Source organism: Anabrus simplex, chromosome 6 (genome assembly GCF_040414725.1).
Source record: "Anabrus simplex isolate iqAnaSimp1 chromosome 6, ASM4041472v1, whole genome shotgun sequence".
NCBI classification, from domain to species: domain Eukaryota; kingdom Metazoa; phylum Arthropoda; class Insecta; order Orthoptera; family Tettigoniidae; genus Anabrus; species Anabrus simplex.
The window spans coordinates 208,655,592-208,671,867 of record NC_090270.1 but is presented as its reverse complement, the minus strand read 5'-3'; the positions used below and the strand labels follow the sequence as shown (position 1 = coordinate 208,671,867).

Genomic DNA, 16,276 nt, shown 5'->3' with positions numbered 1-16,276 from the left:
CCGCCAAAGCAGTATGTCTTCGCAATCAAAAACAAGGTTTTTCCTATTTCTTTTAACAAATTCAAAACCTATTTCCCGAAGAAGCTTATAAAATGTTGTTCTTTTAAAATTGGGTAGTTCGGGATCATCATTCACAAAATCCATTATTTTCTCCACTGTTGGCTGCTCGTTTCTCCCGAAGAACTGATGTACTTTACGCTGCACAGCACTTCTAACAAATTCATCGCACTGCATCTCTAACACAGGTTTCTGGCGCTTCTTAGATTTCTCAGGTGTTTTTACCAATCCTTGGTGCAGTCGTTCGCTGCGCGCAGAATTAATGCTCCACTCTGAAACACCAGTGAACTCTGATGTCAAGTTCACAATATCCTTTGAAGCTAAAGTGGGATATTTCTCACAAAATTTCTGAAACACATTCAATACAATTGTCTTCTCGCCACTTTTCAAAGGCTTCCCTTTGTGATGCTTAATGAACTCAACTCGGTGATTCATATTGCACAAGAACAAGTTATGTTACAGTCGCTCACTTACTGTACCTACTTGCTTCCATGCTCACAGCTTAACAAAATGGCGGGTCAAGCACGAGAGCATGCGTCCCTGGCGCTCTCCAATTTGAAATGCTTGTTTATATTAAATAACAATGAATAATATAAATAGTTTTTTGTATATTTTTCTGATTTAAATCATCTGAGGAATTATATTTCGGACATTTGCATGTATGATCACATTCGCCATGATGTGGCTAACAAACTATTTTCGTGTCCCCGCGTAGGTGTCCCGCGGCAGAACTAACCAATAAATGTTAACCCAACCACGTGCAGACCTATCTCCGAGCACGTGCTCATGTTTACACCACGATTGGTTCTCTGGGTGAAATCTGTATAACTTCTGTCCCTTCACTAAAAATAATCACAATAAATCCAGAACTTCAATGTTTACTTGCCTCTCGACGAGTTGTGTGCATACGTTGTTCCATCGATTAGTGATTCGGTTGACATCCCCCTCCAATCGGTCCACGTCGGGGTGGGGACCCCTTTGATTCAACCGAGATTTCTCAACTAGTCGTCGGGCATTTTGAACATCTTCATTGAGCTGGTCAATCACTATTTGTTGTTGAGCCACTGAATTTTGTAGGTTTAGCAGATCTTCATGAACCTAGCAAATAAAGGAAACATTCATGTATACAACTGCTTAAGCAAAAAAAATCACAATCACAATGGATACCATCAATAGCAACGACACACACTGGTGAGAATAAGAGGAGAATTAACAAGAAGAAATCATACTGGGGAAAGGTGTTAGACAGGGTTGCTGCTTATAACCAACTTCGTTTAATTTTTACTTGGAGGAAATTATTTGTGAATGTTTGGATGGTAAAAGAGGAGTCAACATTGGAGGTATGAGAATTAAACACATAAGATTTGCTGATATGGCAGTAATAGTTGAAAATGTGAAGGACCTCCACAAAATGCTGAGAGAATTAAACAAAAAGTGTGAAGAGTATGGTGAGCCCAATTGGCTCATATCATTGTTTTTAAAAATATTAGAAATTTAAAAAATGGCATATGAGGGAATAGCCGCAGTTACATTATAGGCCGGATGTGTGGCGCCATTTCGCTTGCCCAGGTTTAAAGATAGTTCCACGTGTCAAGGTCATCTTATGATGAAATGGAAAGCATTGGAATATTCCATGAGGTGTGATGACCAAAGTCACCAGATTTAAGTTGGCAACATTTTCAGGCAGCGAATCGCAGCAGAGCAGGTTTTGGAATGATGGGGGTAAATTAAAGATGGGTGCCGCATAAATGACTTCTAAAATAATTAAATCCACCAGGGGATAAGGTGAAAACAAGATTAAACCATTTGAGAACAATAATTAAAGACGGCGTATTTGCAACAATTTATTGGAATAAATAATCGCAGGCATATGTGACGGGATGTTACATCATTGTTGATGGGGTTCCCCGAGCTCACTATCCAAGATCCAGCGTGCATGAAGGAGACGCGTGCCGCTGAGAAGAGGCACTCTGCTACGGAAATTTGAACGTGTCGGACGTACGTGTATGTGGTTCACGAGAACCCTAATCTAGAGCATTTTCCTATCAAATAACTAGCTGTCGAAGATACTACGGGTCCGATAGACTTTGCATTTAACTCAATAATGACCGAAATTTTTGTAAATTCAAGAAGGTGAATTTTTACAACATTAACTGGAAAATTAGGATCGGAGCGAGATCAAACAAGGACGCATCGCAGTGCCACGTGTAAACTCGCGGAAAGCAGAGACAAAATGTATATTACAATTGTGAATAAGTGTATGTGCTAGAATAATTTAACTATATCTGTGTTTTTTTTAATGTATTTTAGTGTAGTAAGAAGTGATGAGCGTGTGATTTCATGAAAGCAACAAGAGTGAAGACCATGGTTGTGGAGAATGGTATGGGTTCAGGTTCTCAGGCCGTTAGCATGATGGCTTAAGTACATCATGGGGCCGACCTGAAACCATGAGGCCGTGGAGCTGAGTATGGAGCGTCGCCGAGTCGATAAGTACCCTGATTCATTATCTAGCATGTGCATGATTAGCTGTTAACTGTAAATAAATTAATGCATGATTATTCGTTTATTTTCCTTTTTAAGTACTGTAGCAAGGATAGTTAGGTTTTTTTTTAGGTTTATTTTATGCTGATGCCTAGGGGGGTGTACATATTGTGATATTAGCGTGTGTTAAAATATGGTCTTCGCGAGTGTGAAAATAATGTGTGTAAATAATGATCTTCCGTTACGGGTGTGAAACATGGTTTTTTTTTGTTTTCTTCTCAGTGCGTGATCTTCTAGCAGATATTAGCGTGTGCGTGTGTGAATATTTAATGATGTAGGAGGTATCGGTAAGGATTAGTTAGAGGGAATAGATAGATTAACCTGGCATGTCGCATGAAAGTTCATCAAGAAAATTTCCATGGCCAAAGTTTCGAACCTTGATCTTTCCGGCACATTACAGTGGGATTTTTGAAATAGATGTCATCAGTAAGTAACAGGTAGTGCTAACCAGTGAATTAAAATTTTGTGCTGTAGGAAATAAAGTGTCATTCTATTAATTTATCCGGAATATAGCTAGCTAGTATTGAAGCAGGGACCTCTAAGACACAGATTGCCAACCGCAGGGTCGAACCAATGATATTGTACAACGCCACAGATGTAAAATACCGGCATAGTGATATATGTGTTCCCGAGAATGTTGAATGAAAAAGGTAGTACAAATATACGTGAAAGATGGAACAAAATGAGATGTATTGAGAGTGTCATATATAATTAGTTACTGTTCGCACCGAGAGTAAGAATACGCAGATATTGTGGAGGAAACATATGGCTTCATTTAGAGCGGAGAGAGAGAGAATATTAAGTGGGTGCGGACAAATTAGAATGCCGTGTCAATGAAACGAGTCGGGCGTGAGATAAGGCAGCAGACCGGGACGGCGTGTTGTGTATTAGAGAAGCTATGGTAGCTGTAGTAGGGTCTTATAAGTAAAATATATTACAGTCATTTGTTAGATAATTCCGTTTTGTAGAACTTAGGACAGCACAATAAAATTGATTAATAACAGATATATTTCGTGACAGTTTATTGCGGCAAGCATAATGATAGGTCACTGTAATGATGCCATGTTGAGGGTCGGAGTTCGATGCCCGGCCGAGCCAGTGTATAATGATTTTCCCTGTGACTATATGATTGAAATTATGTTGTGTTTGTTTATGTTATATGTTCTTCAATATGTGGGCAATGCAAATTTTGATTTTGCAGTTGCAATATTTCTTGTGATGTTGAATTCAGTTCACGATGGTTGTTTATACTTGCGGCAATGAGGTTTATCCCATTGTCTGTAGAATCAGTGTAGGTTAAGATGTATTTAACATTATAGTATAGGGTTTCTTGCTACAGGGTAGGCATATGTTTTGTGTATGATAAAACAGCTAATTAAGCATATGTGAGATATTTATCATTTTAATGAATCGGTAAATTAATTTAATTTATTTATGTCAGGGTTACTTTTCGATTTCGTGCGTGCGTTCCATATTATCAGCATTATATGACGGGAGGATGGTACTGAGAAAGAATAAGTTAAATAGTTTCGGACTCAAATTAGGGACTATTTTTATATAAAATTTGTGATGAATAATTTATGATATATAAAATTTTGGATTGAATTACCAAATCTAACAAACGTGATTGGATAAATTTATGATTTTCAAGGTAACAATTATACCGACATTGATAACTGCGAATTTGTAAATTATAATGAATTTAATGGATTTAATTAATTAAAGGATGAGTTGTGAATTACACGGCGGATGTTGCTTAATGAATTTACACAGCCTCATACATTTCATTTTGAAGAGTGTATTTAAATAAATAATTTGGTATTTAGTAAATGGTAACTACAAGGTTTATAATATGGTGAGGAAATAATTTAAAGGTATGGAGAGCAAATACGAATTTGTTATTCAAAGAATGAGCGGAAGAAGTTTTGGTTGTATTAACATTTTAAAAAGGTACTTTGACAAATTAACAAAGGTCATGATGATAGATTATTATAATATTTTATTATTGAAAATTTTGAAATATGGTGGTACCAAAATATGAGTGGAATGGAATTGGATTAAAATTTTTGAAGTACTGAAGTAGAGTTGATGAATAAGATGAAAGGGAATTGTAATAAAGATGAAGTAATGTGTTTAGAAGGATTTGAAATCTATGAGTCATGAGGTTGATATTTTATAGTCGAGGGTGATAGAGGTTGTGAACGATATTTGGTCCGAAGAGTTTATTGTTTGTATAGAAGTATATTTGCTTTGCCAAAGTTTAGCCTTTTCAATAAATTTTGCATTCGTAAATGTTCTCATTCGGATTTTTATTTAATTATTTTATTTCTTCTCTTTTATCCTTCCCGCTTGATTAATTTTAAGGTTAGTTTATAATATCTGAAGATATCTCTGAGGGTAGTACCCAGTCAGCGACCCTGGGATGTCTCGAGCCGGCGCCACATTTCAAGGCAGGAAGGGTAGAGGGTTGAATGGAATGAGATAAACAAAAAGAAAGCCAAATTCATGATACTTGGAGGTAACGGTGAAAAAGCAGCAATCAAGATAGAGGAAGAAATTATTGATGAGGAGAATAAGTTTAAGTATCTTGGAAGTATTGTGACTGAAGACCTTCACTCTATAACAGACATAAAAACTCGAACTGCCTTAGCCAAGGAAAGCTTCAACAAGAAGAGTAAACTGTTTTGTGACCCGCTAGAGAAAGATCTGAGGAAGAGACTTGCAAGGTGTTACGTATGGAGTATAGCTCTATATGGCGCTCAAACCTGGAAATTAGGGAAGGAAGAACAGAGAAGAATAAAAGCATTTGAGATGTGGATCTGGAGAAGAACTGAAGGAGTAAGCTGGGAAGATAAAATATCAAATGAGGAAGTTCTGAAGAGAGTGGGAGAAGTGAGAAGCATGCTGACCGTAATCCAGAAAAGGGAAAAAAATTGGATAGGGCATAATCTAAGGCATAATACTTTACTACGAGTAGCAATGGAAAGGATGATAAAAGGAAAACGAGGAAGGGGAAGGAGACGATATTAGTTACGAGACAACATTAGCAAAAGAAAGGAAGATAATGCAGAAGTGAAGAAAAGGGCACATGATCGAGAGATATGGAGGTCAGAGCCATGACTGGACCTGCCGGATGGCAGAACAACCACCTATGATGATGATGATGATGATTTTATGTTTACCTTTATTGATTATAGTAACCAAGCATGATGATGACGACTTAAAATACCATTATTCTACAAATCTCCTATTATTATTGTCAAAATGTCCACCTCCGTAGTGTAACGGTTAGTGTTATTAACTGCCGTCCTCAGGGGACCGGGTTCAATTCCTGGTACTACCAGAAATTTAAGAATGGCAGGAGGGCTGATATATAGCTAAAATGGTACATGCAGCTCACCTTCAATGGGGGTGTACTTGAAAAGAGCTTGGGGTGAGGACAGAAATTTCTTGTTTGTTTTGTTAAAATAAGGAAATTCAACATTTTTCCACTTCATCTCAGTATTGGTAAAGTAAAACTTTGGTCCTCTGAACGTTTTTAATAATAATAGTGGCCTTGTTAAAATATCTTTAAAAAATGCTGATGCTGATGGAGATGTCAAAAACGGCACACAAATATATGGAAAGCATCGAAGGAGGAGAGAAGTTCAGAGACCGCAACTAGTAAAGAAGCCTCGTTTGCCGACCCATCACTTAAGATGAACGACATGGGATATGTTTGTGTGTATCTGGCAGTTTATAGAATGCAGCTGGTAGAAATTTGCAATTCAATGCGGTGTCCACAGTGGCCTACTGTGCCTCACAGTGTAGGCCATGCACCACATGCCACAACGAAAGGTAAACTTCATGGACGCTATAACATGGACATTTTAACATGGTGCAATGCATCCAAGGACTTTCAAGCTTTATTTTAATTTCATATTTTACGTGTTGTGCACATAGTTCATCCCAGATCCTTTTAATACCTTTTAGCGTCATTTGTGTTTGTACATTGTTCAAGTCATTAGATGTATTTATACAGTTTTATATGATGGCTGATGATGGCCAGCCAAGGCTGAAACTACTTCAAAGATTAAAAATGTAATATAAACACTGCATAATATAGTATTGAAAAGGTGGACCATTAAAACAGAAGTTTAATTATTATTCTAACAAGTAGCCAACAGAATTCTTTGTGAGACAGTTGGTCCCAGGATCAGTGAATGATTTAGGCATTCAAAATGATGTTCACCAGGTTGAAAAATATATGAAACAGCCCATTTTTGTTAGAAGCTTTTAATTCAAAATTAGGCTGCTAGGAATAGAAATTCCTTCTGGACGAGCGCACATAGCATGATACTCCGTCCGGCAGTGGACTGTAGTAGTAACTTACATGCAAGTAAGTAGGATGAAGGTTATCTACAACGTGGATATTAAAACTGGTGAAGACTACCTGGAAAGCTGGAACTGTAAAATGATTATTATGATGACGACTAATCCCTTAAACACATTATGATAACCAGAACAATCAAGATTTGAAAAAAAAAATGACTACCACGTTAAGCACTCCATAACTACTTAAGTTACTTACTGCTCTTAAAGCTTCAACATCAGATGGCAGCTTGTCGTATGATGCCAGTTTCATCTCAAATTCAGTAACAACATTTGTGGCTTCTTCCAAACCTGAGAGAACGATCTCCACACATTTGAGCCTGTGTCAGAACAATCAAAGAAGTTATTAACATGAAATCAAGGACAACAAATACTTGGATCAAACCATGCTAAAAAGGAAGAGTACCTTTCAATGTAGAGGTGTGATGTGCTCCATAACTGGTTCCATTTGGCTATGCATTTGTCTAACTTGGTCTGCAATGCTGGGGTCTTACGAGCAATACTGCGGAATGTAGCCTGCACATCTTCCACCTCAGGGCCTAGAGCCTGCAGATAAAATAATGACCGTATGAGATGAACAAATATGGTTAGGCAAATAATCTTAGAATGGCAAGTAATCACCAGATTACGTCTGTGTACTGTGTAAAATGCAGCTTTCAATCACTTACCACATTTCTGTTCAAAATGCCAAATTTATAAAAAGGATACAACAGAAGAAGCAGCAAATCAACAATCTATAAGGAACTGATCTATGTACGGTACTGAAAGAAACTTTCTCAATCCCTGAATAAGGGAACATCTCCACATAAATAATTGTAACCTTATTCCTATTCTCTATGAGATGAAATGATAAATGCATTTATTAAAAGGTACCAATGATATTTTCTTGAACCATATACTAGCATAATTTTCAACAATGTATTTACACCAAATGTATATAATAATGTGAAAAAAGAGCCATAATGTGAAATTGCAAACCACCACCTTCGTAACTGATTAAACACATCCCATTTCTAGCTGTTGGGGAAGGATTACAGTACTGGTATTAATAAATTTACCTAACAATTACCAAACCTGAGATTATTTCCTGTGTCCAATCAGAAAATCTATTTAGATCTGTATCTTCAAAGTCATTACAGTACTACAGAATAGAGTCAAGAGTTTTACAAAGCAACTGACATGACACCAATACTTTTAGCAAGAAAAAATAAAGGAAAACTATTAAAGATAATAACATACCTGCAATCGAGTCTCAAATTCCTTGTGTTCAATGACCAAATGTTCAAGGGAATCAAGATCACGTGGCAAGGAAGCAGCTGTGCGGGAGTTAAGAGTACGTTCTGCTTCATCCAAAGCACTCTGAAGACTACTGATCTGGTCTCCAAAATTACGACTAGCATTTTTGTTGTCCTCTGAAATCATAAGGAGGAGTGCATTATGAATAAGAACAAAAATTAGTACAAATGTTACATTATGTCATTAGGCATATATTTCATTCTACCTTCAGCCCTAGCACGACGTTCAAAGTCGTCAAAGAGGCGATTAACTTCTTCCATCTCACGGCGCAAGCGCCTCAGCTGGGGATCGGCAGGGTCACCTTCTTGAAGGAGTTTGTCAGCATCTTCGTTCAGTGCTTTCCGTATTGCATTACGCTGCTCCTGACCCATAGCCAAAAACTAAAATAGAAAGAATATATATATATATATATAAAATCTAGATGTAAATTTATAAACTACAATAACAATTTTAATCATTATCCAGTAATGGCAAATGAATGGCACCGAATGGTCATATCAACCAAGAAGGTGAATGTTAGAGGCCATATAAATAAATATCTACAAGGTATGGGAGAGAAATCTATGTAAAAATATCTTCAGGATGATCAAGAATAAAAACTACCTACAAAAAAATTCAGTAAATTTTATTACAATAATACAATGGACAGTGGGAGAAAATTATAACTGCAATAATTTGTTCTGAAAACTATAAAAATTCTAGGAAGTGTTAATTTATGGAGAAAATTACTGTAAGCTGGTTAGGCAAGTAATCTTAGAATGGCAAGTAATCACCAGATCAGGTCTGTATTGTGTAAAATGCAGCTTTCAATCACTTACCACATTTTTGTTCAAAATGCCAAATTGATCAAAAAATACAACAACAGAAGAAGCAACAAATCAACAATCTATAAGAAACAAGTACACACAGCAAACACACACCTGGAATGTACTGGTGAAATTCAGTATGTCTGAGCTAAGGGAGAATTTGAAACCTAATCCTCTCCCTCCAAAAGATGTATTTCCCTTTCTACATAATACAGTATACAGTAGAACCTTGATTATACGTTCCCGGAAACTATGTTTTCCCGTATTATTCATTCAAATTATGTGGTTCCGCGAGCATCCTAATTAAATCATGTTGTAAAAATCCTGCATTATCTATTTCTCGAAGATGCATCAACCGTCCAAAAATTTCAGTCCAATCAACGCTAAATCCTTTATCACGCGTTTTTCAAGAAACTGTATCTCAAGAAAAGACAGCTACGGCATGCTTACGGATCTTGGTGTTAACATCTTGTATTGCGGTAATTTGAGGAAGTACTGTACCATACTGGAAAAGTAATCGGGAGTGAACTTGCATAAGGGACCACCTCAGCATTGCATTCAGGTGGTATCGTTTAGAGAATCCTCGGAAATTATAAAGCAGAGTGTGTCCACAACAATTGGAAGGAGAGACAGCGCGTTTTGACAACTCTACTTGAAAAGTAAATGAGTTTAGTCAAATGTTCGTACTTGCAAAACGTCTACATTATGTTCATGGCTACATTTTTTTCCCTGAGTGTATCGCTGAACAGGCTTTCGGCACTTCCCTCGCGGCTCTGTATAGTCACTGGGCTTTCAGGCAGGAATCGAAATTACTCCCTCTTAAGAAACACAAATTTAGTATTTTAATATTATCATATACAATTATGTTATCGAGACCACAACAGATGTTGCACCTTACATACATAAAGCCTTGGGAGGTTTTGGGATTGCCTATCACTGCTTTGGACCTAATGTAAGTCTGGGAATTTCACGTTTTTGTGTTAAAATGTTATCAAAACTGCAGTCATTTTATTTGCGCACTTTACATTCAGAAACTTACTCATTTACTAATTCGGGACAAATACTACAGATTCCCTATGGGAATCAACATCTATATGACTTTGTATCATTTCGCAGTCGTACCGATTTGTACAACGAGTGCACTCTCCAGCTGAGCAAAAGATCGCAAATAAGAGTAATTTTAGAAGTGTTCATGATATTTTTCTCTTTCCAATTTGATTGTGATTAGTGACGGGCAGAATTGAATATAATGCATTCGAGAACTTCAGGATCGATACTTGCATTCGAAACCATATTCCCGAGTTCAACATAACCTTTAAAAGGTTATAAATTTCATTATTGGTTTGTATTGAATTAAGATTACATATAATTTACAAAGTTTATTCCACCTACTCAATACTGTACAATAATTGCAATTTCTATAAATAGCTCCTCCTGGATGTAAGGGCTGGTTCCAGGTTCACTCATTCTACGATTACCTTTAACTGAGGAACTTTGTAAATTATATGTTAACCTTTAAAAGATGATGTAGGCCTAATTTAAGCGGTACAAGATTTCCAAAAACTGACTACAAACAGTATACCAGTGACCAAATTACAATGGAAGATTTAAAAAAAAAAAAAAAAAAAAAAAAAAAAAAAGGGGATTTCGCCATCATGTTGGGCGCTTTGTTTTATTAGATTAAAGAATTAAATACCATTTGTGGTCAATTCTTGTTTGGCTTGGCATTACGGGTATTAGATTTTTCAAAGAGTTTGGCTGATCAAAGTTGCTGAACTGAAAGAAGTTTTAAGAGAAAACTGACGAAGTTTTCCCAGTAAAACTGAATGTAAAGTTTCGAGATTCTTAAGTCGCGTACTGGTGATTGATGTTCAAAGACGGCCCCATGGTCCAACTTGCCTGCCTGCCTGCCTGCCTCTCACCCAGAGGGCCCAGGTCCGATTCCCAGCCAGGTCAGGCATTTTTGCCTGGGATGTGACGGCTGGTTCCAGGTTCACTCATTCTACGATTACGATGGAGACCCCGGTCTAGAGAGCCAGGAATAACAGCCGAGAGGATTCGTCACACTGACCATGTGTCACCTCATAATCTGCAGGCCTTCGGACCGAGCAGCGGTCGCTTGGTAGGCGGAAGGCCCATGGGGCTGTAGTTTGGTTTGGTTTGGTTTAAGGGTGCTTGTAAAATTATAAGTGTACACATTTTATTTTTGAAATGTTTAGCCAAACTGTTGATGGTTCATTCATTCCCGGATTGTCCATTTTCCCCGCGCTGTACGTTTTCTTCCGTGGTCCCTCGAGAAATGGAGAATCGAGGTTCCACTGTACCTGAAAAACACCGCATATATGAATAGTTCTTAATTCATATGAAGAATTTAAGATACCTCGGGTCCTCAGCCTAATGCACATGTCTTTAATAATGTGTTTAATGCAACTATTCAGGCTTAGGTATTAAGAAATTTCCTGAAATGGACAATTCGCCAGCCTTATTATGCATAAAAAGTGCATACAAGAAGAGAGAAATGATAAAGAAAATAGATGGCATTGTCCTTTCAATACATTTTTTTTAAAGCCAAAATAAATTTCATTCACCATTGTCGTACCAAGCAGAGTGGCCATGCATGTTTATGCACTACGGCTATAGAGCCGAGCTCTGAATTCGGGAGGCGAGTGGGTTCGAACCCCACCATCGACTGTCCTGAGAATAGTTTTCTGTGGTTTTCCAATTTAATTTCCTGGCAAATGCTGGGAGTTCCTATTCATAAGCCACAGCTGATTCCTTCCATCTAACTTCAATCACCATCATTCAATTCATTTTCATTAGCTCCTCAACTGAGGTTGGCGTCAGGACGGGCATCCAGCCATAAAAACATACCATGATTTCATATTCATCTCACCTCATGCCCGACCCCATATCAGGAAACTGGACTAAGGAGAGGACATACATAGTCATTGTTGTTACCCAGGTATTGAAACCTGGAGTTGATTTGAAAAATGGCATATTCAGTGTGACTTCATCAAAGTGATTCAAAAGCAACTCCTATTTAGTGAACTTCAGATCAAAGTATACAATATTCCCAACACCAGGCAAACATTTAGCTGAAATTTTGAAATTTTGTAATGACTATGAAAATTAAGAGATTAAGAGATCACGCTAAATTAAGAGAATCTGGTCTCACCTGAGTCAGATCCCAGCTCTTCACCACCTTGATTGTAGCAAAGATCATATTTTGTCTCATACGTAACTGCTTCTTCTGCCAAAGGGCAATGGAACGGTCAAATTGTCGCTTCAGTCTTTCTACAGCATCAAGAGCTTCTCGGTCTGGAGGTGGGATGAGGAAGCAAACACCAGGAACTGTGCTTTCATCGCCTGAAGAGTTTGTTACACGCCACTTCACACGACCAGAATTGTCATGCAATGTGCAATGCTCACCCTTCTCTATCACAATCTGCAAAACATACCCACAATTAGAATTGAACAAAGTAATAAGAAAACAACGAAACATCAAATTTGTTCACCATCTCTTTGTAGAAAAAAATGGAACTCATCAAGGAGGATAGTAACAAAAAGAGAAAGTGACATGACAGATCAAAGAAGGAACCAGGAGAAATAGGCAAAAGGGACAACAAACTCCACTACCTACAGCATACCCATCATAGATAGGCTCTTCCCTGATCATTCACACTTCTTCCAGATACATCTGTTCTTAGCCCTAAAAGGTTTTTTTCCTTGAGGAAGCCCTCCTTGAATACTCTTATTTCTGATGAAGTGTAGGATAAGATGGTAACAAATCAGAAAGGCATCCAGTGAGTGGGGATAGCAGAATACACACAAGGTATCCCCCTGTCTGTCATAAGAAGAGACAGAAAAAAGGAGACTCAAATTAGGGAGTGAGTGAGAGTCAGGTATTTCTTCCACTTACTTGTGCTAAGTCTCTCACTTTCACCTTTCCAAATCAACCTCCCTCCGTCAACTACTATTCTCATCTAACCTTGACGGCATTAGGTTTGCCAGACCTGGCGAGTCTTTCATTTGCTAGTAGCTTTACGTCGCACCGACACAGATAGGTCTTATGGCGACGATGGGACAGGGAAGGGCTAGGAGTGGGAAGGAAGCGGCCGTGGCCTTAATTAAGGTACAGCCCCAGCATTTGCCTGGTGTGAAAATGGGAAACTACGGAAAACCATCTTCGGGGCTGCCGACAGTGGGGTTCGAACCTACTATCTCCCGAATACTGGATACTGGCCGCACTTAAGCGACTGCAGCTATAGAGCTCGGTAGTCTTTCATTTGGTGTTGGTGGTGGTAGTGATGGTGGTAGAGGTGGCGGTGATTGTGGTGGTGGAGGTGGTAGTGCCGATTGTTGTTTTAAGAGAAAGTACTATTGGGCAACCATCCTCTGTTAACACTAATCAGAGAGAAAAAATGGAAGGGCTCAGACACTTCAAAAAATGAAGGTATCGGCCAAAGAAAGTCAAGGGCTACGAGGGGCGTCAAAATGAAAGACTCCCTAGGATTCGTAAACCTAACACCGTCAGGGTCAGGAAAGAACAAGAGTTAACCAAGGGAGGTCGGATAGGATAGATGAAATCGAGGAGCGTGGCATATAACTGGAAGCAATACCAGGACTGAACTAAGGGCCCTGTGGTCACCAACACACACACTCCCAAGTTAAGAACCCCTGGAACCCCTTTCAGTCGCCTCTTACGACAGGTAAGGGATACCGTAAGTAAGAACATTCCTCTGGGAAACCAAAGTACCTACAAAATCAAAGCTGGTGATGGTCAACCAATACTTCATACCGATCTTAACCTATGGTATCAAAACATGCACCCTCACTAAGGACGACTCATCAAGGTAACAGTCTTGAGGTCCTGAGGTCCACACTTCAAAAATCAAAACTGGACAAGTTAAGGAATGGCATGGTCAGAAAGGAAGCTGGAATTGTGATCATTGTTAGATTGGGTCAGCATTTCCAGACAGAGGTGGTTTGGGCATGTAGTAAGGATGGAGGCAAGAAGAACAGCTTATGTTAACTTGGAGAGGCACATGACAGGAAAAAAAATGGTGGGAAGACACAAAACTCACTGGATGGACATCATAAAGATAGACTTTGCAGAATGGGGAAGAACACTAGAGGATGCCATTAACAACATAACATCTCGAAAAGACAGAGTGGAAAACGGTCACCAATAGTACCCGAGAAACTGGAATTGTAACTGTACTGAAAACTTTCTTCTTACCCTGTTACCAGTTTAATGTTGCACTTGTTTCTCGTGAAAGTGGGATAGGAATGGACTAGGACTGAGGAAGAAGCAGATGTAGCCTCAATAGGGTACAGCAGAAGCATCTGCCTGGTCTGGAAATGGGAAAACAAGTAAAATTACATAAAATAGCAAATTTATCTGCAGGAAATACTTGAAACTCACAACTCGATTTTGATACCAATCAAAAATGTCAATTTTACAAGCTAGATTTTTTAAATATTGATCAACATGTCAATTTTACAATTTCATCCAAAATGTTAAGAGCTGATATTATATGTGCAAATACTGTATATAACCCCCAGTATAAATGAATGCACCTTCTCATTCTTGGAATATCTGTAAAAATATAAAACGATTGTCCTCCTCTACTTTCTAAGCATGTTTCTTCATTTATTTCCTTTATTTGATGTGTATTAAAACATTCTAAATGACTAAATCACAATACCCATATAACATAACCATTTAAAATTCAGTCTGCATTGACTAAAACAACTGAATGTCAGCCTTAAGATACAACGTAAGTTCCTGAATTTATACTTACATTGAGCTTATAGTTACAAATTGCCTGAATTGGCATTGGACGAGTAACAGGCTGGCGGCGCTGTTTCAAAGGTACTATATCCTTACAGCGTTCACTCAGTCCCTGTACGACATCACCATAGTGATTCAACTCTTCCCGTAGTTCTTGCATGCCTTTGAGTAGACGTTCACCTTCATCCAAAGTAAAATCTGACTGACTGTATATTGTGTTGAGCATCTCATCACGTCTGAAAATGAAGTTCACAGCATGTATAATCTTGGAAATTGTTTTACAACATAAATATGTATAAAATTTCATCTGCCACCCACAAAAAATATTCATTACACCTTGCACAACACACTAACATCTGAATACTTATGACTCTTGTCAACATCTTTGAGAACAAGGTGTTTTTATTTCTCCCATTTAACTATTAATCCAAAGCACATTCATCACTTAAAATGTCTAGCCTATAACAACAGCATCCTTCCATGAAAAGATAAATTTCAAAGTCAGGAATCATCATAAATAACCAATTACAGTTTTGAAATCATTTCGAAAATCCATTAATATTAAATTTTAAGTAATGAGTTTCACCAAATTTCATAACAAGAAAAAGAGTGTGCATGTGCCTTTACCTTATTCTGATTGAAATTTTTTACAATTCAGCAATTCAGGAATCCTTTCAAAGTCAATTCATGTACAACAAACATGAAGAATATCATGAGCATAAGTCAAAATATACAGTATCACCTAAATTAAATTCATTTTCAAAGTAAATTTATACTGCAGCATAACATTTGGAAGGTAAATGTCAATTGCAGAGCCATGTTGAAATACTATATCCCTCGAGATCTTCAAAGTTAACCAACATTTGGCAAGGCATTACATATTCATCTGAGCTGGTAGATGACAGCCGAATGAACAATGGGTATATCAATGGACCAAGTACAGCAATCACAGGAGTCTGCATTACCAAGAGGACAAGATCTGATTTTAAAGAATAATTTGAGTGTGTTACAAATGCAAAGACTAATGTAGAATGGAAGGTGTGTCGATCGTTCAAGGGTTAATGACGTTAAAGCAAAGGGCACCACTGTACAGTCAAGGACTGACAGACTGACCAACTAACTGAACAGTTCTACATTTAGCAAGCTACAGTGACAGAGGACCAGATGTAATCAAGTTCCTGGCATGGCTGAGTGTAATCATATTTTGAACATATAATAACTATTTGTATGAGTAGCCTACACACTGTCAGCCACAAAAGGAGCACAGAGCAGCAGATCAACCTACCACAACTCTATCCAGCCAAAAGTGTCTGACCAGTATGAGGTAATGAATAGTCTATTAACATTCAAATTTGGATAAGGCATTAGCTTTGTTTTAGAATATGTAAATGATCTAAATAGAAAAATGGTC

General features: G+C 37.9%; 1 protein-coding gene across 1 annotated transcript in view; it reads right to left on the bottom strand.

Moving 5' to 3' along the window:
- Positions 1-16,276, bottom strand: part of shot (dystonin-like protein short stop) — a 695,338-nt gene that overhangs the window by 255,790 nt on the left and 423,272 nt on the right. Inside the window, exons 18-24 of the mRNA XM_067150176.2 lie at positions 14,876-15,101; positions 12,247-12,516; positions 8,471-8,645; positions 8,209-8,381; positions 7,376-7,515; positions 7,169-7,289; positions 944-1,155 (exon numbers count right to left, since the gene is read on the bottom strand). Of these exons, the coding sequence (XP_067006277.2) occupies positions 944-1,155; positions 7,169-7,289; positions 7,376-7,515; positions 8,209-8,381; positions 8,471-8,645; positions 12,247-12,516; positions 14,876-15,101 (1,317 nt within the window). The remainder of the gene's footprint in view (positions 1-943; positions 1,156-7,168; positions 7,290-7,375; positions 7,516-8,208; positions 8,382-8,470; positions 8,646-12,246; positions 12,517-14,875; positions 15,102-16,276) is intronic.